The sequence below is a fragment of the Tyto alba genome, unplaced genomic scaffold (genome assembly GCF_018691265.1).
Source record: "Tyto alba isolate M040663 unplaced genomic scaffold, T.alba_DEE_v4.0 Super-Scaffold_23, whole genome shotgun sequence".
NCBI classification, from domain to species: domain Eukaryota; kingdom Metazoa; phylum Chordata; class Aves; order Strigiformes; family Tytonidae; genus Tyto; species Tyto alba.
The window spans coordinates 26,975,219-27,002,814 of NW_024881297.1; the positions used below are offsets into that span (position 1 = coordinate 26,975,219).

At 44.9% G+C, this 27,596-nt stretch overlaps 1 protein-coding gene across 1 annotated transcript in view; it reads right to left on the reverse strand.

The window, feature by feature from the left end:
• The window catches only part of TET2 (tet methylcytosine dioxygenase 2), a 75,662-nt gene extending 52,224 nt beyond the window's left edge, over nucleotides 1-23,438 (reverse strand). The window contains exon 1 of the mRNA XM_042796426.1: nucleotides 23,344-23,438. Coding sequence (XP_042652360.1) covers nucleotides 23,344-23,373 — 30 coding nt within the window. The 5' untranslated portion in view covers nucleotides 23,374-23,438. The remainder of the gene's footprint in view (nucleotides 1-23,343) is intronic.
• Nucleotides 23,439-27,596: the final 4,158 nt, after the last annotated feature.

Consider the following 27,596-nt stretch of genomic DNA (forward strand, 5'->3'; position numbering starts at 1 on the left):
TTTTTTTTTTAATAAATCAAGAGTCTTCTCATGTGGTTACATCTTCTTGTGAGAAGGTCTTTTCAGAATTTATGTATAAGAAGAGTGTCAGCACATACGCAATGCCTGTAATTTAGAACATAGCTTGCAGGTTGTGGTCTCCTCGGTCAGGCTGGTAGGTGTGGTGGGTACAGCTGCATAATCCTTGCAATGCCATAATCTGTCAGCTGCCACTTCAGGCCTTTAATTTTACCACACAGCGGTGAATTTTTACTTTGTAGTAAGGATCTTCAGCCTCCTTGCATATAGTTTTTTTCAAAATGAAAGAAATTTAAGACCCTCTTTAGCAAACACAGAACATGTTGCAAAGTTAATGTGAAATCACATTTAGAGATTTGATATTCACACTTTTGCCTATAAGAGTAGGTCCTGCCTATCAGAAGTAACCCCCTTAGCTTGTAACACTCAAATCTGTGGTTTTAGAAGAGTAAACAGTGTATTTTTACTCAAGAAAATACAATTTGAAGACAGAACCGGGACAGAATTATATATTAATTGCGTATCATCGTGGCAATTTCTGACACTTAGCTAGCGAAGAGTCTTCACGTTACTTAGGTTACAGTATACTCTTGTAGCCCCTTACTTGCACTTGCTCCCTGTACCCATTAACAAGTGTTCTCCACACACAGATCCCAGTTGCCTAGTAAAAAATTTACTCTAAATACTAAGTAACCAAGACAACTTACCCAGACACAGCCACCTATCCTGTACAATGAAAGCCTGAAAGCACCACGAGGTTCTTCTTTCCACTCACACTTTATTTCAAACAGGTGTGCAAAGGGGACATATCAGAGAGATTTAAATAGAAGGTTAAGCAGACTGTAAATTTCCATCTACGCTTGGTCTAATTAAAGCTATGAACATACTTGAGACTGAGAATTTTGTTTAGAGTAATCCCCTTATCAAAACTGTCATATGCCAGGAAATGTTAGAACCAGAGTTTCTTATTCCCCATGTTCTTGAGCTACTGTGTCTGCCATTTACATATCAACATTTCTCAACAGCTTTCAGTTTAACCCACAGAGGCTTCCCACAGTAACTACTGGATGACTTATGAGCCCCTTACTCATACGGGTGACTAGTTAATTCCACAAATAGCTGCACTGACTGCAGTGGGATCACATTTAATTATGACTGCATCAACGTAAAAGTTTTCCAGCCCTTTAGGACTAATGTAGATAGTGCTATGAGATAATCGCAACAGCAGTACTCCCAGAGGTTGTGATCACCAGATTTTTTTCGCTGCTTCTGCTCGTGTGAATGATAAGCCACTGCACCACAGACAAGTGGCAAAAGGTTACTACTGCAAGCCGTGTGAAGCTCGGGTTTGTGTTTTTCCACTGATACCTTCCTACAAAGAGCACTCTGTCTCTTCTGACTCTTGTATTCTACCATAAAAGCAGTATTTTAAGTTCTGGGGTGCAAGGATTTTCTCAACTTTAGACTGTTTCACTTGGTGGGGTCGTGACTTTTGCACCTCTACCCAGTATTTGCACTTACAAATAATTAACAGATTCTTAAAAAATAGAAAAAACGGGTATTTGCTACTTATGTACCACAGCAATGTCTTCAGGCCTCAGCTGAAGCTAGGGGCCTCCTTCTGTTAGTCACTGTAAGGATAATGTGCTTTTGATTCCCTTCACTGTTATTTGTTTCTTCCCAAAGGGCTATATTGTGAGTGTCTTACATGGATGCAGTTAAAACCACATGTGATCTCACTGCGGTCAATTACATTATTTGTGAGATTAACTAATCATCACTGTGGAAAAGCGCTCATGTTCAGGTCTATAGTTAATGGAAGGAAAAGGGGAAAAAAGCTTTTTGGTGCAGGGACTACAGTCCTACATAGAGCAGGAGTCAAGGGCTGAGACTGGAAACAGGTGCTCATGCATCGGGCAAGCCCTCCCGCGGCCACCGAGTGGGTCCAGAGCTAAATCTACACACAGGCCACAGGGCTACCCATTTCCCTAGCACTCCGTTTGCTGGTGTCCCAGGGGCAGATTTCCCTGCTAAGCTTTCGCCTGCATGCTACAAAGCTTTCTTTTTTGAGAACTGCTATGTAATAACCTAAAATAGCCTGCCCCATCCATTCTGAGTGCAGCTGGGCAGAGTTCCTTCATAATATCTGTCATGCCTAAAAATATTCCCGTTATGAAAATAGAGACAGAGATACTATGTCTGTTTTTGTGTGCTGTGCTTGTGTGTTTAGTGTACATGTAAGTGGACGTGGAGTAAGTCTGAGGGTGAGCTTCCTCATCCACAGAGCATGACTGTTGTACCAAAGAATTATCTAAAACTGAGCTTCTTGACTAAGGGCTTGATATTTGCTTCAGAGTGTCTGTAGCTCTACTGCTGTGCTATAAATGCACCTAAACCAAAGCAGACAATATGTAAAGCAGGGCAGGGAATACCTCTGACTTCTAGACTTGCTAAACTTGCAAAGCTGTGGGCAGTGCTGCTCGCAGTAATACTTCGCAGGGGTGAGAGAGAGGAAAATACAACCAGGAATGAAGCAGGCTAAGCCTCATAAGTGAGATGAGGTATAATATTCAAATGCCTCCAAGGAAGGAAACTAAAGGACAGCGCAAAATAGGCAAGATGTACTTTGACTGATGTGTAGAGGGCCATAGTGACAAAGCAGAAAGGTGGGAGGCGTTTTAGATCATATGTGGTTTACCTCCTGTGAAAGTTTTAAGTCATAGAAAAAGCCCGTAGAGGAATCAGATATGACCATACAGAAACAGGAACTGATGAAACAAATTAAGTCTCAGGGTAGAGGAAAACCCTATCACTTGAGTGTTTCTCACAGCTTTTTTCCCTTCTTTCTTTTTATTTAAATTATAATGTGCTCAGCTTCATAAAAGAGGCAAACCCTGCAACTGGGCCTGCCCAGCTTGGGTGTTTTAAAGTGCGAAGGGAAGCAAAAACATGCAAGCACAAACACTTCTGCTGAGTTTAGGAGAACAGAAAGAAACAAGAGACAGGATGAAGCAAAGAAAATGCCCAGGTTGTCTCCAGTTCCCTCTGAACATAGTCCAGGTCAGCACTGTTGCTAGCTGTACCACAAGATATGAGTTCCACCAGGATGCCCAGATTTTATGAAAAGACAGGTATTTGTCACAAGTGCTATCTTTATATCAGGTTACTATTGCTTTGAAACCTTCTTTGCTTCATAGTTTCTACAATTCTACAACCAATATCTTTGTGTACCTGTCATCTGTGACTGCTGAAAACTACTACTTAATTCCCTGGAGGGAGAGACACAGGCAGATGAGGCAGCACTTTCCTGTCCAGTTCTGCACAGGAGAACCAGTAACCCTTCCAAAAAGACTGCCATTTTACCCCCCTGAATATCCTGATTTAGTGCAAACTCATATTCATATATATAATTAACATTTTAAAAGGATTTCTAAAGCCTGTGTCATAGCCTATAAAATTCTTTGGCAGATGCAGAGGAATTTAGGTACTTTCAGGTTAAAATAGTTTTGGCAAAATAAAGAAAACTAGAGGCACTAATAAAAACCCCAAATCCCTGAAAGTACACGGTATGTCCTTCCTCATGCATAAGGCTGCAACAAGTGTGTTAATAGGCAAGGTTAGATATGCAAGTATGAAATAAACAAAAAGCTTAAGGATTGCAAAGTAAATGTTTGGGTGTATTAGCTAATTGTTTGTGGGGGTTTTGTACTTTTAAATTTGTTTGTATTAATATTTGAGTCCAACTCACCTTCCAAAAAAAGATAACTGAAATGATCTGTCTCCTGCCCACAGTCATCTCCTCCATCAGTATTTTTCCTTATCTCTCTTCTCGTGTTTCATGTTGTTTCAAGCAGCTCCTTAGTGAGCCACAAAAATGTTAGCTATCCAGCTAGGTTTAAGTGGACCCCAGCTGAAGTAAATACTCTAAGCAGGCATGCTATCTTTCTTTTCTATTTCTTCATTAGTCCTCTTCGGGCCTGCTACATGTAGATCAAGAGTCTTTAAAATGTTTTGTGAGGAGACCATGCATTACAGAAACTATTGCTTTCACAGTGCTGTGTTTCTATAGTAACCATCTTATTAAAGCACTGTAGCCATCTGCTTTAAATATTAACTTCACAAGACCATCAGAACTAGCTTAAAACAATATCACATGTTTATTAAATATTAAAACTAGAAACAAAAGGAGAGAACTACAGGAGAGAACTTTTTCCTGTTCCTTCAATCTAATCTTTGAAAAAGAAACCAACACTGGTTTGCTCTTTTTAGATAATTTAACAGTTCATGCCACTGCTTTAGAAATAACTGTTTAAGTGACCACACTAGCTGCTGGTGGCATAAGCTACAACTAGAAAGTTGTAGGGTGTTGCAAAAACAAACAAATGAACAAATGAAAACAGCTTCTTGGGGTAGGTGATCACTATGTATATGTTCCTCCTAATAACAGATTTTCTTGACCCTGTTTTTATAGAATCACATAGTGGTTTGGGCTGGAAGGGACCTTAAAGATCATCTAGTTCCAACGCCCTTGCCCCGGGCAGGGCCCCCTTCCCCCAGCCCAGGGTGCTCCCAGCCCAGTCCAACCTGGCCTTGAACCCTTCCAGGGAGGGGGCAGCCACAGCTGCTCTGGGCACCCTGGGCCTGTACCTCACCATCCTCACAGTACAGAATTTCCTTACATCTAAACTAAATCTACCTTCTTTCAGTTTAAAACTATTACCCCTTATCCTATACTCCCTGATCCAGAGTCCCTCCCCACCTTTCCTGTCCCCCCTTTAAGCACTGGGAGGTCTCCCCCAGGCTGAACCCCCCAACTCTCTCAGCCCGGCCTCCCAGGGGAGCTGCTCCAGCCCCCCGAGCATCTTTGTGGCCTCCTCTGGCCCCGCTCGAGCAGGTCCATGTCCTTCTGCTGTTGGGGCCCCCAGGGCTGGACACAGCACCGTGGGTGGGGTCTCATCAGAGCGGAGCCGGGGAGAATCCCCTCCCTCGACCTCCTGGCAGTAGCAGTACTCTCAGACATACTGTGACAAAGTCTTTAAAGCTAGGAGCACACAGGGGAACAGCCAGCAGCAGCTGAGGAGTGCCACAGTGGAGCAAGCAACTGTCTGTTTTTATCTCAGTCTGCTAAAGGGCAGATGCCTCAGAGAAAGGTATAAACACTCGGTAATGCATTCAGCCAACCTCCAGCTTACAGCCAAAACCATGAGACTTAAACCCCCTATAAATCGTATCCAAAGGAGCAGGAGCCTAGACGTTCCAGTTCACAGAAATGCCTACTACTTACAAAAGAACCTGCATCAGTAACAGGTCATGACAACAAAATCCTTAGATTAAGCACACCCAATCATATTTGTTTTCTTTCAGCAATTTGAAATATGTTGGGTGTAACTTCTTCAAGTTATTCTCTTTCTTCAAACTGTGCTAGAGCGCTGAAGGTAAGCTCCTAGAGCCCTTCTCTGCCTTGAACATATGGTATCTAGCTCATCCTCCAATGTTATTTTCACTGTGCTCTACTTCCTGCTCCCTCATTCTGTGTAGCCCATTTTGAGTCCCTGACCCTGCACAGGCTATTGTATTTGGAGTCAGAACACATGGGAATGCTCATAATTTGCAAATTTCATCTGAAAATTTCACTGTAACAAGAGGAGGAGAATTCAGATCTTCCCATGGCAAAACAACACATCTCTGGCACTGTAGCTCAAGAGGAATCTTTTCTAGTGTTTTGCATTCTCTGAAACATGCTTCCATCTCCATCCACTAGAGCTTAAAAAAAATGTACATGCTACGAAGATTAAGTACTGTATTGCATCTGTTCTTCCCACTTCTCTTTACTGCCACATTGAGCAAGTGCCTACACTAAGCTCTTCATGATATTGTCCAGATCTTCTGTGGGAGAGAACTCTCTGCCTCATGCATGGAATAGCAGCAGTGTGCCCAGGTAACACAGACATGGTCCTTGTCAAAGAAATTCAGTCTAGTGGATCACCAGACCCTCACAAAAATGTGTAATTACTTATTTTAAGATTCCCCCAGTATGCATTTCCTCCTCCTTGATGACACCAACTTCTCTGTTTTCACACATTAGCTTTTTTTCTGAAGTTCTGGTGTTTCTCATATTGGTAATCCAAGTGAAATGTCTCAAAAGGCAGGAAGAATTATGAGCACAAACACTGAATGAGGAACAGCAGTTCCCGGAGTTACAGTGACTATCAAGCTGAAGAGCTGATGTCAATTCTTTTGAGAAAAAAGGCAATTTTTGCACAGGCTATAGTCCTGTTTGTGTGGCTTTGTCAGGCATTAAGTCACCTTTCTTCTCAGCCTTGGCAAGGTCTCAGATGGAATCGTGTATCTGTCCAAATAGAAAAAAGTTCATCAAAATTAGAAGACTTGGAAGAATACAGAATCTCCAATAGCAGAGGTCTTCTAGAACAGATTATCCAATTATTTGTCAAAAGTGACAGTTTTGATTTATCTGGCTTGCGAGAAGATGATGGATTAAATGGTCTCTTCCATGGCTATTTTGTACAACTTTTAGAAACAACTTGTCCGTCTTTCTCACTGCTGTGCACTGGTCCAGGGAAACTCCATTTAGTATCCTGGATGAGGGTGCAAGCAAATTTGCACAGGTCATGAGGGGGTCACAAAGGGAAGATACTGACCACTTTTCCTCCCAGAATGAAACAAACCCCAGTTTTCCACAACAAAACTTTACACCAGAGCACGACATTCTTTTACATGAAGTTTCATGACATTTGCCATGCTTGAGACACCTATCCTCTCCACACTTGTGGACCTAGAGCAAGGAAAAATAATTAGGAAAGAAATAAAGCTTCCAGGATAGTGGAACATGAGTAAAAGAGAAGGCCTGATTTTGCTGCTTCTGGTGTATCTCTCTTGAATTCGTAAATCAGGGTTTCTGCTGTTTGCCTATTACATAATAAAGGCAGTTTTCTTTCACTGATGTGTAGGTTGGCTTTAGAAATGGGGGTTTCATCATATTTTAAAGCTTTGGAGGTTGGCCATGGCCAAAGGCAGGCTGGTAGGCAAAGTACAGTAGTGTTTCTTGTAGTACTGAAAGACGTGGGAAGAAACATCAGCACCTCACTGGTTTAATCCTGTGAACATGAAGGAGAGCCATTGCTGGCATGGCTCAGCCAACTTTTTTTTTTTTTAAATAAAACTTACTCTATAATGTGGGATTTTCTTGCTTTCCTAAGAACATCTCTAGGCATTTTCTCCATAAATTCCCTAGTACTGTAAAAATCTAAAATCCTCCTTGCTCCTTTCATTGGTTTTTTGTTCTCTTTCACACACATTGTAGTTCTTGTGACTCTCAAATTAACAGAACTTGTTTTGTTTTTAAGTAGGGTGATGTGAAGCATTTTCTGCCTGTGGTTTGTGCTGAGCAGATATTCTGCAGGCCTGTTGCATGTTCCTACCTTGCCTTTGAGTGCTGTGGGCAGTTGTTAATGTAACTTAATGTATTGTCCAGCAGGTGTTCTGTATGCTTTCTTCTCTGTGCGCTAAAAGAACAAGCAGTTGGTCTGTTAAGGAACCACGTTCTGCTGAGAAAGCAATGAGTCAGAGAGACAGAGGAACAATGTGGTCCCTGTCTGTCTATCTCCTGGGTCAGGGAGTCCTCCCATTGCCTCATTCAGTGCTGCAAATTTTGGTAGTGCAATTCAGATCCCATCCAAGATTCCCAGCTCCAAGAGACGTCAGTGAAAAATCCTTCAGGTAAACACCACAGGCACTGTTTCATCTCTTCTCCATCTCCCCCTGCTTTTTTGGTAGATTGGCTTCTGAAGTGGGGAGGTGGGGGGAGAAGGGGATTGGCAGAAAACTATAAATTGGTGAATAATCTCTCTCTTGCTCTCACACACACAGGTGCCAGAGAAAGCTATGGCTGGGGATAGTTGTTTATTATGCCAAGGGATTCTTTTCCCCAAACTATGCACTGACGTGATTATTGATCAGCATATGTTCTAAGTAGGAAAAAAAAGCAAAAGTCCCAAGTCTCTTCTCTGGTAGTTGGTTAAAACTCTTCAGTAAAAATTGCACCCATGCCTCTGAAGACATAATTAAACTCTAGGTGTGCCTTTTGCTGAACTTGTTAAACAAGATTTCCATTACTTTTTTACCTAGAGGACAAACCCATGACAGAGTCTGTATTTATTTTGAGATACTCATCTCAACTGACACAATGGCGGTATTCACCCTGTAGCATACAATGGTAATCTTACACTATTCGCTTCTATCCTGCCCCCAACTAAAAGCATTGAATAAAATAATCTTCAACATAAGCAGCGTTTCTTTCCTTATATTCTCTTCATTGGGTGACTAAAAGAAGTTTTTCATATGATGTAAGAAAATATCAAAAATGGTAACAGTAAGAAGATTCTCTGAGTCAAAGATGCACCAGACACAGAGTTTGTGTATCTGTACAGATCTTACACTGGTTAAGTTAAATGTACTGGTAAAGCCCACAGACATCATAAATACTAATAAACCAGTCCTTGTAAACCTCAGTACTTTCTGATTAAGAACATTTTAAAAAGCACTTCAGGGCTTCTGGAGAAAGACTCCAGAAGATGCACAATGATGTACCCCCCCCAAAAAGCTATACACATTTAGAGAAGATTTTATAGTAAGACTCCACTTCTCCTTTCTCCAAGTCTGCCCACACTTGTACAGTTTCACAGTAAGGTGGATTTGCTTTCCTCAGGCAGGAGAAGTACCACAAAGACCTCTTAAAATAGGAACACAGCAGTGACCTATTTTCAGTACTTCCATTATTATTTCTAGTTCTGTTATATACAGCGTAATGAACATTGTAATGAACATTCAGCAGTGAAAAGACTTCAATAACTGAGGCAAGCACATTTGCTCACGTTCTGAACACAACATTAAAAATCAGCTAGGAGACTAGACAAAACCAACGATGGCTCAGGGGCTGACCTGCAGAGCACGTCACCTGCTCAGCTCAGAGCTATCTGACCACATGAAATGAGTTAATGACCAGGCCAGAGTGGACACGTGTTGGCCTCTCTTGTTTTATTTTGTTTACATAGTGAAAATACTCTGCAGGAGCTTTGACAACTCTAATGTAGAGCTGCCATAGGTATGGATGGAAAAGGTGAAGACTATGGACTAGCTTTATACTTATAAAAGTTTTATTCAGTAATGGGATTGAATCACATCAGAGAGGAAGCATGGAGAAGCTCGTAGGTTATCTTTCAAAAGGGCTTTGTCATCATGATATTTACAAACAACAAAATGTGCCATAGTAATTAATATAAAATAGAACTACCATCTTTCTGCCATTTCATCTGATTCTGAAAGGTCAGTCTTTCTATTTGGGAGGGGGAAAAAAAAGTCCTTCACCATTTAGTAGGCTTCTGCAAAGCTAGGATTAAACTCTTTTATTCCAAAAGTAAAAACTGGAAGTGATTTATTAACAAGTGTGGGTTATTTTTGCTAGTTTTGCAGCTTTTTCAAGAAAGCTCTGTTTATCTTTGGCAACCACTCACAGTTAAATAGCCTGTCTTCCTCCACATACATGTATTTCTGAGAAAACTTCAAGAACGCTAGAATCTGTTAAAAACTAATCGTCTGACCACGTACTTCCATTTTACAATAAACTGCTACCTTCTAGGAAGGAAACTGCTTAAGAGTAATTTGGCATACAATACAAACTTCTTTGAAGAACTTCAAGGATAAGGAAGAGATGGTCTTTAAAAAAAAGTAGGCATCTACTGTGTCCAAGTGATTTAAAAAAAAAAAAAAAGAAAATAGAATGTGGACAAATGACAGTTGAGCATACAGTTAAGCCTGGTTTGCTAAAGGGGTGTTTCGGTTATGCATTTTTTTTCTTAAGGCCTGTGTCAAAAAAGCAAGTCAGCTGTACAGTGGTATTTGTATTTTGAAGGTGGAGGTGTGTCATTTGAAACTACTAAGGCATCTTTTCCTAAATGGATGGTAACAACCCGACTACAAAGCAAGCATTAGTGCCCAAGTGCAAGTGTTAATAAAGGAATAAAAAAGGATCTGTCAATCAGGAACCGAATGATCCGCAGTGTTATATTCTTTTAGCCAAAGTAAGCCAGCTTTGCACTTCCCGCTTTGAAAATTTTATGTAGTTTCTGAGTCAATTCCACACAGGAACAGACTTATGGTGCTGGAGAACACAGTCACTTCTATCCCCGAGCTGCTGAATCACGTACCCGCCGCTCCTGCTAGGTAACGGTAGCTATTTTTAGTTTACCGTGGAAAACTCTCTCATGGTGGCAGTAATATTCCAGAACAGTTTGGGGGCAAGATCATCCGCCCTGAACGTCTGATGCGCTCTCAGAGCCCGTGCTGGCGCGAGCGCCTCGCTATTCAGCCCCAGCGCTGGCGCTCCGGGTCAGCCTCGCACGCGCGGGATGCGGCGCTCGCTGGCTCTTTCATAACTGCCCGTGGGAGTTCTGGGGTCATGTTTGTAAACACTGCTGCCATGTGCGTGTAAGCACGTGGGGAGACACCAGCATGACCTGGAGCGCCGAGCGAGGGGAGGAGAGGTAAGCCTTGGCATCGACGTTGCTAAGCCAGCTAGCACCAGCCCTCTCGCTGGCGCGCACCCCTTGCAGCCCTGCAAAACGCCGTGGCGGGTTATTTGAAGGGCAAGTGGGAACCTTTTTCCTGCACGTGGCACATGCGGACACGTGCTAATGGTGACGGCGTCCAGGCAGGTTCTTTCTCTCCGCTGTGAGCAAAGGGCAGCGCTGAATTGTTCTTGAGAAAAAATAAAACTAATTTCTGCCCTAAGTCACTGAAATTGGAGCCGGCATGGTCCCACAACACAATGCAAAACTATGGCTATTAGGAAAAAGAATTGTATAAGGGCACATTGCCAAAGTTTCCAAAATGACTTCAAAGACAGATAACTGAGACTTTGCCTCTGTAATAGCTTTTTGCTGGCTTTGCACTGGCGAAATTAAGACCACGTTTCAGGCGTTTGAGGAAGTAACTCCTAAATTATTTCTGTTTATCAGTAGAGGTTGCATGAAGCTAGATAGGGCCAGTACAAACAAAAGTCACAAGTCTTTCATTTCCTCTTAACGAGAAATTAGTAGATACAGCCACCCAAAGCCTATGGAAAGTTTCATCTCACCCTGGCCACCCACTTATATACAGTGCTTCAAGAAAAAAAAAACAAGCCATGGGATAGGGGTGAACACTCTGTGTTCGTCGTCCCCTCGCCCCCCCCTCCCCGGCTCTGTTTCAAGTGCAGCTGTAAGTCTCATTTGCTTTGACCTTTGCTGGGAGAGCTGAGAATAGGACAAAGAGTTAAAGTGTTACCAGCCCCTGCTGAGTCTGCACTTCTCGACCAGGCAAGTCAGAGAGGCGGCTGGAAGAGGGTGTGCTCGCAGCAGAGGGTAAGCGGGAGGGGGCACGGGGAGGGTGAGTAAAACAAAAGGAGAAGAATAAACAGTGCACACCCCGAAAGAAAACAGGGGACCAAGTACAGAAAAATGCTCGTCTCTGAGGAACACGAACTTTTCTGTTTGTTTCCCTCCATGTAGTCGTATCTTGTTATCTGAACTCAAGGTACAGTAGATATACGAGTCCTTGAACTCTGAACTTGTGAGGAGAGCAGCAAAAAGTAAGTCAATACAATTTTAGCTGAGAGGCTGGAAGCGACTGGGAAGAAGCGCGCTTTGCCTTTTTGTGCCTCAGCTATGGGAGGCCATTTAATGCAGCAACACACAGCTGTTCAAACCCCTTTATTGCTGTATGCCAATGGCCTGCTAAAACAAAGCAAACCCAAGGCAGTCTTCTCCCGAGTGATAATGCAGCTGTGGTTTCAAATACTAGCTGCTCCAAGCTACTTGTGTTTCACTGAGACCTGTCTCAAACGTGGACAAAAAGTGCATCCCTGGTTTGTTAGGGGGAAATAAAAAAACCCGTGCCTGTTCATTTCCACAGGCTTTCTGAAATCCTGCCCTACTGTAAATGTTACCCAATTCCGTAATAGTGTCTCTGGAAAGCAGAAAAGTACCTTCCTCGCTGTTGTATGTCTAGCTAGCGCTCTCCAGCGCTACTACGCTATCGAGCAATAACGTTTCTATTTTTGACTCACCGTGGACGACCTTGCTCTAAACCCCTGGCCTGAATACCGCTTAAACGTAAAACGAGCAAACCCGAACGAGCTAGCAGACCCCGCCGGCCCATCCCAGCCCTGCCTTCGGCCACGACTGCTACGAGCAGCCGCGAACGCAGGTGGAAACCAAGGGCTCTCGCCAGCGGCGCGAGGGGAGCTGGGCCCCGCAGCGTGGCACCCTCCCGCCTGCTCCGCAGCGCCTCGGGGACGCCCGGGAGGGTGTTTGTAAACAGCACAGCCACGTGCCCGCGAGCCACGTGCGGCTCGGCCGGCCAAACCGCCGTGGGGAGAGCAGCAAACTCGGGGGGGAGCGAGCCCGAGGGCTCCCGCTCCATCTTTTTCCAAAGTAGTCTGCAGCGCTATCGGATCTCTAAACGTGGCAGGGAAAAAATCCATCTGCCCTTCACGGTCAACTGCCTCTGTCAGCATCCAGAGACGCTGCATGAGCTAAATTATCCATCGGATTTTATTTCCAAATGCATTCCATCATGGATCGTATCACAAGCCTGTGAATGTGCTGAAGTTACCCAGGGTAGGCTCTCTGTTAAATGCACTACATACCAAACCAGGCAGGCTGAGCAATGACTACCCACAGCAAAGGAACTCCCAAAGACTGGAGAGACACATTAAAATTTACCATGTCCGATTCAGGGCTCGGAGAGAACAGGTGACCGTTGCACAGAAAGCTATGAATGCTGCTAAGGTTGTGTCACCTGCACGGCTGTGTGCATCCCATCTCCAGCAGAGAGATTTATGACAACAAATTACAGTTGGCTTTGGCGGGTTTTTTTGTTGTTGTTTTTTTGTTTGTTTGGTTGGTTTTTTGTTTTTTTTTTTTTTTTTTCTTTTTTCCTTTGAGCTCTGCTACCAAAGTATGATGTCAGCATGAAGGTTCATGAACCCTCACAAACCTTTAATTGATAAAGCAGATCAAAACAGGAGTCATGTGGGTAGGTTGGAGCTGATGTATGGGAATAGTCTGCAGACTGTGGGAAATCTTGCCTGAATGAAGGATCAGGGGTATTAAAGGTTAATGGGAGTTATTGGAGTATCTACTTATTGAAATGACCTCACACAACTCTCTTTCACACACTGCAATCAACTGACACAACATACTATTTTTAATTAAAATTAGCTCATTGTGAGATTTTGCTTATTTGTTTGGCGGTGTATGGAGACACCTGCAGTGCCAGTAAAACTGAGAGAACATCCTTTCCTGCACCCTTTCTCCCTTGGAGTGGAGGGTTTCCACAGTAGTGCAGTCAAAGCACCGTGCTAAAAACTGTCCTCTTCCCTGAGGAGATAAACAACAGTATTTAATTTGCTGGGTTGTTTTGGCTGAGCGCTGCTGTTTTAAAGGTCCAAAGGCTTATGCAGCAAAAAAAAAGAATGTGTTGTCAATCAACAGAAAATGTTACTGAAAACCAACTTCTGAAAAAAAGTGAAAAGCTACTTGTTTCTGAGTCTAGTTTCTGTTTCTTAAAATTGATACTCTGTTATCTTAGTAAGCAGAGAAAACTATCTGTAAACCTCTGAATGAGCAGGAAGGAGGGTATCATGGGTAAAGCACTGGGGCTTAGGAGATATGGGTTAAGTTCCCAGCTACACCACAGCTTTCCTGTATGTCTTTTAGGTTTTTTTTTTTAAAAAAAAAAAAGAGGCACTGAAATGAATGGCTCCAGCAGGGTTTGTACCATTCTGTGTGACCTATGTGTGCTTCATCTCTCAGTTGTTGCTTATTAATTTTGTACCCTTTCTCTTTGCATGTTTTGCCTGCTCATTAATATTAGCACCCTAGGGAAAAGACTGCAGCAATGCTTGTTTGGAACTCCTCTTAACACACACACACACACACAGAGCAGGTAGCAATAGCAGCTTTGCTTTATTTACTGCAAATATTTAGTGTTTTGGAAGAGAGCTGCCTGCCTCTGCTTTGAGTTACTAACACTTTGGCCCCTTGTGCGCTTCCAGACCCCTTTTCTCTGTCTCCTTTACCGAATTAAATAGCAAAACGGAAAAAAAATTGCTTATGTTTGTACAGCCCCAAGCACAGTGGGATTCTGTTCCATGGCTGGGATATGAGGTGCCTCCTAATATGCAATAATTAATTTCACTCTATCCACTCTCCTTATATTCAGAAGCATCAGAGTTGCCATCCTGAATTAGACTCATGCTCCAGCTTGTCCAACAAAATATCTCGAACCAGCTAGCAGCGTTTGTTTCAAGAAAAAGCATTCAATAGGTAGTTACAGACTCACTCTTCCAGAGGCAAAACTTCTTTCCAATACATCAGCTACAGTTTATATTTTACTGAAAAAAAAAAAAAAAAAATTGCAATGGCTTTGAAAAGTTTTATTTTAAAAAAGTAAAAATTAGTTTTTAGCTTCTATACCTGCCTCCAAGTCTCTCCATCCATTTCACCTTCCTTCCCTCTCAAAGAATTAAAAATACCCCCAAAACTATTTTTCTGTTTTTCAGTTGCTACAAAGTATGTGAGTAGGTGCTTTACTCCTGCAAGTGTCTCTACATAGGCAGACTGTTACAGCTCTGTGAGCCCAAGGAAAATGAATAGGGCTTTGTGAAAATGGCAAGGGCTGCCCTCAGTTTGCAGGATCACAAGTCAGCTGACAGCATTGGGGAAAAAAAGAAGCCACCTATACCTAACATACTGTCAAATGCACAACATTGTCACGGTGGAAAAATATATAGAAATCTGTGCTTTCCTGCCTGGTCTCTCACATCTCAGGCACTACAGGTAGTAATAGAGAGAAAGAAAATAGATGGGCACAATTCTTATTTTTCCTACTACTTTCTCACACCTACAAAAGCTGCCTCTCTGCATTAAGGATTACAGGGAAGCAGAAAAGTACAGGTCCAATCTTATTTAAAGAGAACAAATGTTCTGTGGAAAGTATGGAGAGCACCATAGAAACAAGAGAGAACTGAAAGGCTGTGTTTTTCCATTTTGTGCATTTTTCATGTTTATAAATATCAAGAGTACTTCTCCCTATTTGGTCAATATTCTCACTTGCTCCTGGGTATGTGATGTGTACACCCACAAGCCGTGCGTTGGAATGGAGTCTCACTAGCACAGGTTTTCTTTCCCCCAAAATGTCTACTGGCTGTATCAGTTAACTAAGTGTTAAATCTGACCCTTTTCAGTTGCTCAGCTTTCATTTTTTTGATTTTTACTGTTGCCATTTTAGTAATACTTCAGATCTTTTGGGGCAGACAAACTTGAAATCAAACAGACAAGCAAGCAAAGGACTGCAGTGGGAACAAAAAGTTGGTCATTTGAGAAGAAAATACGTTAAGGTCTGTAATACATACACACACGCCTATCCCCCACTTCTTCAAATCCTAGGGAGAAGCGAGCCTGGTGTATTTTCCAGCTTTCATATGTTTTCTTTCAGGGCTAAGTTGCATTCCTTTTATTAAGCTACACATGCACTTCAAGCTTCAAGGAAATATCTAATTTCTGTGAGCTTTAGTAACTTTTGGAGAAGGGAAGCAACTCCTGCTTCACTGCAACAATTCATTTTCCTCATTTTACCGTTAGCAGGACAGTAATGCTACTTGCACACAAGAGAAATATGCAATCATTCTTTTCTTCTTTTTGCTTACATAAGAGCTGAAAGAGTTCTGTGTCCTTTGGCAAGTATAAAAATTGTATAACTTCAAAGTATGTGACTTCAAACACAGTGAAGTAGCACTGAAAGAACAAACAGATTAAACAAAGATGAAAAAAAGTATCAGGGGCATGAAATGGGGGTGAGTGCTGCACGAACAGTTGTCTCTCATGCTAAGGGACAAATATGGAAAGTTATTGAAGGAGACTGAAGTTGAGGGCAAAACTCTTCTGTCAGCATCAGGCCCAGGGTTAACATTTACCCTCTCATCCCTTTAACAGCACTAAAGTGGCAAGAGAAGGAAAAAATAGCCAGTGCAAACTCAGAAATGCCTTTGTCATGTATTCTCTCATATATTCTTTATTCTTGCTTGCTACTTTCTGCTACCCAGATGCTGCAACAGTAATGGGAACTGTGAGTTAAAAACAAGTCAGAAAAGAAAATGAAATGAAGATCTTAGTGAAACAGAAGCAGGTACTGGATGTGACCCAAAAAATTGTCTCGCAAATGAGAAGACAGGTGAAAAAGAAACCACTGGAGTGTAGTAACAAAAATACAGTGATTGTAATTGACATAATGGAAGCAACCAATGTGAGCATACAACTAACAGCAGAAGTCATGTGCATAACAAGATCTGCAGACTGGCCTTCAAGCCCTCTTGCATGGTGGTGAATACCATGACTCATCTAGACAAATTCGGAGTATGGAAGAGACACTTGTACCAACTGCTTCTTCCCTACAAGGGAAAACCAGTTCTTAGGATTCATTTTGTAAAGTGAGCAATGTGCTTTGCGCAGTTCCGAGTGTTTGTTGCAAAACTGCATCAGAAAGTCTGAAAAATGTGCATGGGACTAGAAAATAATGCTTCTGGATGAGGAGCAGAACTTCTGCTAATAAGGTCCTCGCAGTGCACACACAGCACAGGCTTCAAGTGTCTCTGGAGACCAGAACCTGTCCGACAGCTTTGGTTTAGGTCCACAGGGGAAGGCATGATATGCAGTGTCAGTTGGGTGCTCCTGGCCAGTTGGGATGTATTTTCATCTGTGCTTCCTGAAACCATCTTGGCAAGACAACCCCAATAATTAGCACTCCTCCCCCCCAATTTTTTTTTTTCTTTTTTTCTTCTCCCCTCCCCCCTGTGTATGTGTGTATTAAACAACAGATTAGTGACATTATTTGTTTGGTTGAGTAAATGCAGGAATCTCCACCAAACTTCTTATGTCTAATGGAGATTCAAAACTTGCCTTGCAGTGGTATTAGCTTTCATAACAGCAACATATCTTTGTGTCAATATGTCTCATTAAGTAATAAAGACTTTCAGCTATTTGATTTTACTTATAAAGTTAGTAGGACTCATGATTTCTTTTTTGTTCTTTAAAAAGGGAATTGTTCTAGTATTCCAATAGGCAGTGAGTCATGCCTAATTAGGGAAAAAATATATAACCATTTACAGTGGGATTCTTGTATTGCAAAGAGCCGTTTTGTCATAAAAGCTTTCAGGGATTGAATTCCTTATAAATTTTTAAAAAGGGGGGGAGGGGCAGGGAAATAATGTGATACCTTTGCAACAATTCACTTAACCCCTGTCTCATACTTAGGGTCAGTTCGATCCAGGCAAATGTGTTGACAGCCCAGATTGTACTCGAGTGGGGGGGGGGAAAAAAACAGCGGCGTCTGACAAAGGAACCAATGACCTAGAATGCAACACAGATGCAGAAAGCGCGGCCAAAACCCAAACTACGATATGTTTTCTTGAACTCCTTTTTTTTTTTTTTAAAATTTCTTTCCCCCTCCTCCGCCGCCCGTGAGGACCAGGGACATTCCTAGAACTCTGTCCTCGCTGGCTGCGTCAAGGCAGCTGCCGAGGATGCTGGGACGCTGTTTGTAAACACTCTAACCACGTGCGTGCAACCACATGGAGAGTCATCGTCCTGACCTAAACATCTACCCTCTTGGTAAGCCAGGGTATTACTGCAGTGGAGCCAAATCCTTTTCCAACATGATGGGTCTTAGAGCAGCTCACGCCAGAACATCGGAAGACAAAGCTTGGTCTGTTTGTGCATTATTAGAAAGGAGATTAAGCAGAGAAGTTGCTTGCATTTTAGTCATTGAAATGTAAGTTTAAGGATAGGGTAGCTCACATAGAGTAAAGAATGCAGAAGTCATTATCCTCTTTACAAGTCTGCAAAAAATTCAACTTAAACCTGCAGACTTCTCTCCCATGTATACACCTGGTGAAACCGATACTCATACACTGGAAACCCACGTGGAATATATTTGAGGTCAGAGGTAATGCTGTAGAACATGTGAAGATATTGCATCACAGTAATTAATCAGAAAGTGCTGAGGCTACTGCCCTGTACCCGTGGAAGACACTTCCAAAGGGTACTTGGTTATTTAGCTATTCCTGGTTGGTTATCTTAACTATCTAACCACTCACCTGCTCACTTCTTTGATACTTCTTTGAAACTGTGTTAAAAGATATGCTGTACTTCATTAGGATTAAAATGCTGAATTTTCCTTTCTTAATGAACTTGAGCATAGAACAAGCCTACTGCTTTGCACACTGCAATAGAAATGCTGCTTCTATTTTATTTTTTGAATAAGAGGAAAAAAAAAAACAACAAACCACACACCCCAAAAATTAGGTCAAACTGAAGCCTCAATACTGCAAGCCTTTATTTATTTGTAAGAATAATCCCACTGGGGTTTCTTGCCATATGTATGCTACAAGGCAACAACACTCCAATTTGGAATCCAGACCTCATCAGAAAACTTTGTTTTTGAAGGACAGCCTGAATTTTGTTCAGGTTGCTAAGATGATTCAGCTTTCTGGAAGGTGTTTGACAGAGATGAACAAGTCTGCTTGAAAAGACAGACGGGAATCTAAATCTTTACAGTTTTTAATTGTTAAAGTTTTTTCCAAAGCGTAGCAACTTTCATTAAGTTGTCCCCAGAATTAAAATCCTTTACTGTGAACAACTAGAACAACACTCTTTCTGATGCTCATATAAGGCAGGGCATTTTTTTTTCCCTTCATTTTAATAATAGTTCAAGATACGTGGGTGAAATTAGTTAGCTGTTCTTTCTATTTATCAAACCTTGGTTTTTTCTACCTTCCTTCTGTTACTCCCTGCTATGTAATGTGAGGCAAATTCCCAGTATTTTAATACAAACAACCTTTCTGGGTCAGTCATCAGCTGTCCTTGGGATTAGTCCAGCTGATGTTGGAGGTTCAGAATTTTATTCCTTAAAACCAACCACCTCTATTTCTACCCACTGAGCAATTCCTAGGGAAAATAGGTGATTTTTGTTTTGTTTTGTTTTTTTTTTTTTTTTTTCTAAGAGCCTAAGGAAAGGAAGAAGTGACTTCTTTTCAATGGGTGACTGAGGAGATAATTACTCATGGTACTTTCCAGTTGTAACATTTTATTATCTAGGATTATTGGGACAAACTATGCAAACTGAACATGCAAGCAGTGACGATCTGAAAGTATAACAACCGGAACTATGGCAACTTGTTACTAGTTACTTGTTCAGTGTTCAAAAGGATATATTTTCCTGCAGAATATCATTAAATGAGTAAGAAGGTATTCACTGCCTTGTAGAGTAGGGGATCAGAATAATGCTACAACGGTGATTGATTCATATAATTCCCTTTTTGGCTGTTAGCCTTGATGCAGTCATATGCTTTATCTCTGTTCAGACTACAGCTTTTTTTTTTTTTTTTATTAAAATAATGAATCATAGTACATCCCACTCCATTTCAGAACCACCACATTGCCTTTCAAAGTGATGTCACAACACTTACTGCTGCTGGCTGACTGCCTTAACAGCAGAGTGCTGGACTAAATAAATACTGTATATTATTTGGCAAAATCATTTGTGGTTGTGTTCTCCAGCACAGTTTCCAAGATAACCACCAACTCTACTTGAAACTTGGCAACTTTGTTCTACCACTTTCAGGCTCCAGTTGTGAAGCTGGCTTACAAATGCTGCTACCACGCTTAAAGCTACTGTGTGGCAGTCAAGTGAGAGAGGTAGAAGGGTCACTTGCTGTGACAAGCCAAATTTGACAGCTCATCTGAAATTCCACCTTGAAAAATGGGTAATTTTTTAGAAAGGACCTTATTTGGCTTCTGTAGAAGAGTGAGACACATCTTCCACTCAGAATGAAATGGGGCAAGGGATTTAAAGTCACTACTTAGGCACAGACTGAGAAAAACACTCTACTGCCCATGCAAGTAACTTAAAAGTGAAGCGCTCCCTGTAATCCCGAACAGGGTCAGTAACACTAGTCCAGCCCAAACTTCATGTTTTTCAACACCTTAGCAGCAGATTTGCTCCAAAACCTGCTGAGGTTTTTTGTTTGTTGTTTTTTTTTTTTTTTTTTTTCCCTTTTTCTTTAGAGCCATCTGGCTGTTGCTAGTATTTAAAGGAACCGTATGGGAGACAGAGTCCCAGCAGCATCTGAAGTGCTCGGGGCAAGAGGGAACAGTCCCTTCCAACTCCAGCAGCTGAAATCTCTGTTCCAGCAGCAACTACAGGGTCTCCTGATTCTGCACACAGAAGCCAAAACATTTACAACCTCCTATTTCTGTTACCCAATGCAGTACTGGTGCCCACAAGAGACCTTGGAAATCTGTCCGTCATAATAACTCCTCAGCGGGCACACGTTTCTTATTCTTTAAACAACGTTGACATGCCAAAGTCTAGGACCATGTGCACTATATCAAAACAATACCAGTTTCCCTGGCTAAAAGCCAGGACTCAGCACAATGCCAAAGTTCTCATTAAAAGTCCTACTACGAACAGCAATGGTTGGGCAAATTCAGGAGCCTCAGCGTCTCCCATTCAACAACTTCTTCTTTTGAAGATTTGTTAACGATTAGTTCTGAAATGGGCAACACAAAAGCACTTTCTGAGGTTCCCTGGATGCATTCACAAAGTTTTTTGATGTTGCTTCCCAAAAATGAAACATCTATTTCCACTGAAAGATGACTTTTGAGTTCTTAATTTCATGTAAACAGCAGTTTAGTCCTACCACCTAAGCACTGTTATTTGTCATGTATTTGCCCTCCTTTTTTCTTTCCTCCTCCCTACAACTTCCTTGCTAGGTTTAAATGTTTTCTGACTTCGCTCCTCTGTGACACTGAGGAAGAGAGACAAAATACTGCTCAACAGTGATTTATGTACATTGGTTCCAAATTGTTGCTCTACTGCAAGATAAAATCTGAGATGTGTACATTCTTCCAAAGTGTTAACAGCAGCAGATCTGGCAGATCAAAAGTTCTTGATTTGCTAGATTTACTAATGTTTTCAAGACACAATGGACTTAAATTTCACAGAAACAGTATAATTTGGGAGCAGGAAAAGACATATACAAATCTGTCTTAATGCAGATGCAGCAAAATAGTATCAGTGTTTGGGTCCAGTTTTATTTGAGTCTTTCAAAAAAAAAAATCTGTTATTTAGTAACTGAGAACTGAAGTGTCAAAGGACAGCAGCAACCAAAGTGCCACGTGTTTGAGTGAGAAAGAGCTGAAAGAAGTAGTGTTTTTGTATGACAGTCTTTAATAGATCTTTAATAACTTTAATAATATAAATAACTTTAATAACTGTTACCTGACGATTGTTAGTCATGGACCTTTAGCAACTATATACAAATGGTAATCTTTATAGAAACTGCATAGGCTTCCCTTTACTTGGAGAGGTGCAAGAAATTAATTGCCAGGTGAGCAGGAAAAGAAAAAAACCCACCAAGAATGACAGAAGTTTGGGGAAATGTAACGGTAGTTGAGGGGCAAGCAGCCCTCAGGGCTCAAAGAAACATGCTCATTTTCAGTGGCTACTGTTAAAAGGAACCAATACATTCATCACACACCACTTAAGGAAATTTGTCTAACTCCCAAAAGATAAGAGAAGAAATGATTTATAGTCTACAGTCAGCCTGCCATGCCAAGCGTGTCTCCTAAAAGAACCACGGTGTTGTTTTTGCCACCTTTTATTCAGTCAGATCCCCCTAACTCGAGTTTATACATGACTCTTGACCATTAACATCTCCCTGTTAAATATCTTTCGCAACCAAGTCCTGTTTTGCACTTTACAACCTCTAGAGAAAGTGCTGTAGTGGAATACACATGCAGATACACCAGTGAATATACATGTTACTACACTCACCCCCTGCTGCAGTAAGTCAACCTGCCATTAACATGCAAATAGAATGGCCTCATTAGCCAACAAACAACACCCACTGACCTGCTTTCACTAGGGACAATATCTCCTCATCTCTGAAACTCCTAAACTTCACATTCAGAAAAGGAAAAAAAAAAAAAAAGTATTATGTTGAACCGATATTCGGAGTTGCTGATCACTGCTCAAAGCCCGCACATTTGCATGCCGCTCATCATGGAAAACAAATCTTGTGATGAGATCTTTGGTTGCAACATTTCAATGGAAGCACGCTAGACCACATCACTTCTCCCTTCATCTCAGTCTCTGAAAAGGAAAATTACTTAGCAGAAAAAGGTCTGCTAAATTTCCAAGATTCAAACCGCGAGCCGAAAAGCCTCCTTTTAACTAAGGGCACGAAAAGGACTGCTAGTGGGTGATTTAACACCAATAAATGCCACGATGCGAGCGCACGGTGCCGCGCGTCCGACTTACAAATGTGGTAAGGTTGTTGCTCTTGTCTGTCATCTGGCGGGGATCGAGTCTGACCTCGCCGAAAGCGTTATTTTAGGGGAACATGCACGAGAAAGTATTTTTTTTTTTTCCCCTTCCCGTGGCCACATTGTGCAAGTGGCCCCGCCGGCAGGATTTAGCAACGCGGACAAAACGCGCGTGTAGATTGCACAGAAAAAGGAAGGCCTCGCAACGAGCCCCCCACACACACTTCTCCCTCGCCCCCCAGGACCGCGTTTCGCGCCGTCATCCCCCCCGCCCTCCCCAAACTCCGCAGGCCGCCCCCTGCCCCCCCCCCCCCCTCCTTCCCCGGGGCTGCGCCCGCCTTTGTGTCCGCTCGGGGCCGGGGAGCGGCACAAAGCCGGGGCCCGCTGCCGCCCCCCGGCCGCGCTCCGCGGGGGCAAACCGGGGGGGGGGGGGGCGGGTTGCTGCGGAAGGGCCGGTCCCCGCGGGGCGCAGCTCCGCCCGGGGCGCGGCAGCGGAGGGGAAAGCGGGACAGCCCCGCGGCAGGGGGGCCGGCGGCCGGCCGGCGGGGGCTCGGGGGCGCCTCCCGCCGCCCTCCCACCGCTGCCGCGCAGACAAAGGCGCCCCGGGGTGAGGAGGAGCGGGGGGAGCGGGGGGGGGGGGGGAGGTGTGAGTAAAGAAGGGAGAGGCGGCGAGGCAAAGTTGGGGCCCGGCCCCGCGGGGAGAGGGCGGCGGGGGCCCGCGGCGCCCCCCGCCGCCTCTGTCAGTCAGCCATGTTGGGGGAGCCGCGGCGGCGCCCACCCCCCCGCCGACACCCGGCGGCGCGGCCCCGCGACACCCCCGGGGGAAGGGGGTATGTGGGGTGGGGGTGGGGGGCGGGCGGCCGGCGCGGGGTCCCGCTCTGACCTCTGCCGCGTCCCTCAGCCTTCCCGACATCCAGCACGCACAGCCGGGCGCCGCGCTCCCCGCTCCTACAGGGCCGCCATCTTGCTTCCTTCTGCTCCTTGACGAAAGCGGCCGGGCCCCCGCATCAATATGCACGCGGCGCCCTGACGTCGGCGCCCGCCCCGCGCGCCGCGCCGCCCCGCGAGCGCAGCACCCCCCCCCCCGCACCCCCCACCCTCCACGCGGCGCCGTGCGCCCCCGTGCAGCCGGTGCGGGCGCGTGCGGGGGCGCCCCCGTCACCGTCCGCGTCACCGTCCCCGACCGCGGGGCCGCGGCCCCTCCTGGGGCTCTTTTTTTTTTTTTTTTTTTTTTTTTCTCCGGCCGAATCCGCTTTTTGGCCTTTTTGGGGGTTTTCCCCCTGCTTTTTCCTCTCTTTCCACCGCTTTCGCCTCTCGCCGCGCACCGCTTGGCGCCCCGCGCGGCGCGGGAGCTGGCGGGGTCGGTGGGGCAGCGCAGGATGCCGCCCGCCAGCAGCAGCCCCCGCCACCCGGGGCACCCGTCTCCCGCATCCCCCCCCCGCCACGGCCGCGGGAACCGGGCGGCTGCGGGGGGCGCGACCTCTTCCTCGGGCAGCTCTCCCGCGGCGGGGGGTTTGGGGGGGAGGAGGGGGGGCGGTAGCGCCGCTCGGTCGCCGGCTGGCAACGTAGAAGAGCCAAAAAAAAAAACAAAACAAAAAAAAAAAACAAAAAAAAAAAAAAAAAAAAACAAAACCAAAAACCAACCAAAACCGAAAACCAACTCCAAAATCTCCCCAGGTTTCCCCAAAAGTGAGGCGCGGCCGCCAGTGGGGCTTGCCCTGGACCCCGGGCCAGGCGAGCGCCCACTCCCACGCGTGTACAAAGCCGCAGCCCCGCGGCTCGGGTGCGTGACGCCTGGCGCGTCCCTGGCGAGCGGGGCCGCTCCCGAACTCCGGATTTATGGCTCCCCGCAGGAGAAGCGGTTTCGTGCCGGTGCCGGCTGGAGCTGCCGAAGGCGGTGTAGCCGCCGGTCTCGGCCCCACGGCCCCGGCAGTGGGGCTCAGTGCCTCCGCGGCCCCGGGAGTGGGGTTCGGTGCCCCCTCAGCCTGCCAGCTCTAGCCAGGGGGTGACAGGTCCCCGCCGCTGTCCCCTCCATACGCTGTCCCGCTCCCGTGCCGCTCGCTGCCCTCCTTCGCCGGTGGAGCTGGAGCCTTTCCAGCCGGGCGGCTGCAGGGAGCAGAAGTTAAGAGTACGCAAAACCACCCCCGCGGGAACCGGCATGGGGGTATCACACCCCCGGAAAACCACCCCGGACCCCTGAGCTGACCCAGAGGCCACCCGTCCACGGTGCCATCCCCGCCACACAAACCAGAGCAGCCTCCAAGCTGCTCTACTCCGGCCTGCCCAGGAGGTGTTGTGGGGCCGGGGCGGGTTTAGGGGAGCATTAGCTTACCGACCAGAGCCTCTCCCACCCGTGGACGTTATCCTTCACCCCGGGGGTGGCAGGAGCGTGCCTGCAGGTCCTGTGCTCATCAGTGCTGCCCAGGAGAAGCTGAATCCCCAGCTGTCCCCTGCGTGGGGAAGGCAGACTGGTGAGAAAGGGCTTTAGCAAGATGCCAAATCTGGTGCACTCGATGCAGATCAGGGTGATTTCTAGGAAGTTCAGGTCATTGCTGAGTAATTTGTTTTTCACATCACAGGCTGCTCTCTGGGTTTTGGTTTTGCTTTAATTTCTGTGAAACATTTCAGAAGCACACAGGAGATAAAAGGTTGCCCTTACAACTTGCTAAAATAGCTCTGCACTGACGGCAGTGTCGCTCCTGTACCCATGCCGGGCAGCTCGCTTTCCCCAGCCCTCAGAAAAGTGCTGGCCTGGCCAGCCCTATCCCATAGGAAAATACGTGGGTTTTCTAGACACAGGTCTTTGTGTTTGCTTCCTCAGAACTGACTTCAGCTGCGTCTCGTGCAGCCTAAACCTGTGCAAACAGGCTGGGTCTCTGTCTCTTTTTGGAAAAGCAAATGACGCAAAGAACGGTCAAGGTCTGTCTCAATTTTGCCAGGTTTTTTGTGCTTTCACAGCACTTGCTTGATTTCCAGCAGGCTTCAATCGGTATTTCAAACTCTTTCAAGTCTGCGTGTTCATTGAAGCCTAGGATTACTTTTTCCCCTGGTGTGGCACGTCCCACTGACAATACCGGGCACGAGCATGCTCGACCTCTTAGCCGGTGCAAAGCGCTGTCTCCTCCCCGAGCTGCTCTTACAGCACCTGCAGAGACGCCTCTGTCCTCTGCACCGTGTTGTCCTGCCTCACCAGGGCATGGCACCGACGGGGTTCTGCCAGGCCTCTCTCTCTGCACTTCGGCATTTGCACTGCGCCGGGCGAGGTGACCCTCCTTTGCATGGCTCGGGTCCCTCCCGTGCCCGTGCTCCCTTTGCGGCTGGAGAAAGCAGGTGGCTGGTTTTGGCAGTACCCTGCTGTGCCAGCTCCTGGTTTCTGCGGGAGCGCAGCCCTCTCTTCCCTTTGCATGAGCAAGCAGCTGCAAACCTGGTTAGCTGGGTGGGTAAAATGAAAAAAAGAAAGGAAAAAACCCCAACACCCTAACCCCAAAGCCACAAGCAGGAGCTTTACACTGGGCTGGGATTCTTTTCTTTTCCGACTGTGCTCCTGTGCTAAGAAAGAGGCAGCCCGTGCATATCTGACCTGCACGAATGAATGTGAGAGAAGCGTGCATTTTTGAAATGCTTCCTGTCATAGGTGTGGTTCGCTTCTCTATTCTTTTCTTTCTCTCTCTCTCTTTTTTTTTTTTTTTTTTTTTTTTTTCAAACTTTACTGCCCTAATGACAGCCTGTTGTAATCACCAGGCTCAATAAATGCAGGAGCAGTCCTGCTGAACCAGCATTACTCTCTTCCCTCCTGGAGCACAAGGCATATTTACCGGAGCCTCCCCTGCTCGGCTGGGTTGTGCTCAGCTATCTTGACCTACAAGCCTCCCAATTGACCTGGTGCCCTCCCATCGTCCTCCCACATTTTGACAGACCACAGGATCTTTTGGCTGCCAAATCAACAGCTTTCTGTTACACATGCCTCTGTCAAATGCAGCTTGCTCTACAATGCATGCTTCTTGGTATCCATTCCCAGACTAATGAGAGGGACATGGATCTAGTTTCTCCCTTGGAGTAGTTTTATTGGCTTCAATGTATGTACTGAATGAGAAAATTTGACCCATTTTGCTTTGCTGTATCTTTACCTATCAAACGGGGAAAAAAAAATGCCTGAAGTTGACCATAATGGGGAGTGACTTAAAAACCTGACACCCTCTCACCCTTAAAGAATTTGAGGAAAAAAGCGTTTTCCCTCTCCAACATGCTGTTCCCAGGCTGAAGTTGCATGGATTTTTTAAGACAGGTATCTACTGTGAAGAATAGATATGTGGCTTCCTTGAAAATGCACTGAAATGCACTTAGCTCAAGCGGTGTTTTGGAGTTGTTTCTAGGGCTATCCCAGCCTCACCATTTTTCTTCTCAGTTGGTCTTTGTACCTGTAAGCAATGAAAAAAAAAAAAAAAAGAAAAAAAAGGCATTTCAACTGATTAAATGCATCGAGAATCCTACCAAAAAACCCTCTCTAGACTATGTGTGTCTTCTGTCTTCTGCTATCCGTGTCAGGAACAGCTTTTGCTCCTTTTGAGATCTGCTGGGAACATAATAATCTGCTTTAAACTAACTTTCTGAGCTGAGGGTTAATAGCGATAGAGTCCAGAGGCCTGATCATCACACGGTGCAACTGCAGGACAGGTATGTGTGGGATCACTGCAGGTCATGGCTGGGGTGGTGTTTCTTATTTCCCCACTGGGCACTGTAGTGAGACAAGCGTTTCATGGGTAAAATATCAGGTAAAAAGCATCCTATCACTTGGCAATTAGAGCATTTGTGTGTACAGTGTGTAATTGCACATAGTTAGATCAACAGTTTAAAAGAGTGTGGGCCTTACCCCTCTGCTAGAGGAAAAGCTTGCTCCCTGTGAAGGACATCGGAGTGGCCTGATGAATGGCCAGGGCATGAGCCACAGCCAAAATTTCCTCTTAACTCTAAAGCCATGATGGGCAAGCCTGACTCTGACTATCTGAAGGAATATAATGTACTTGGCCCCCTCAAGCCTCTGCGTGAAACATTTAGAAAGACATATAGCACAAATAATTTTTCACCCTGTACCCCACATTGAAGAATAAGGGGGTTTATATTAGCCTCCCACTTCAC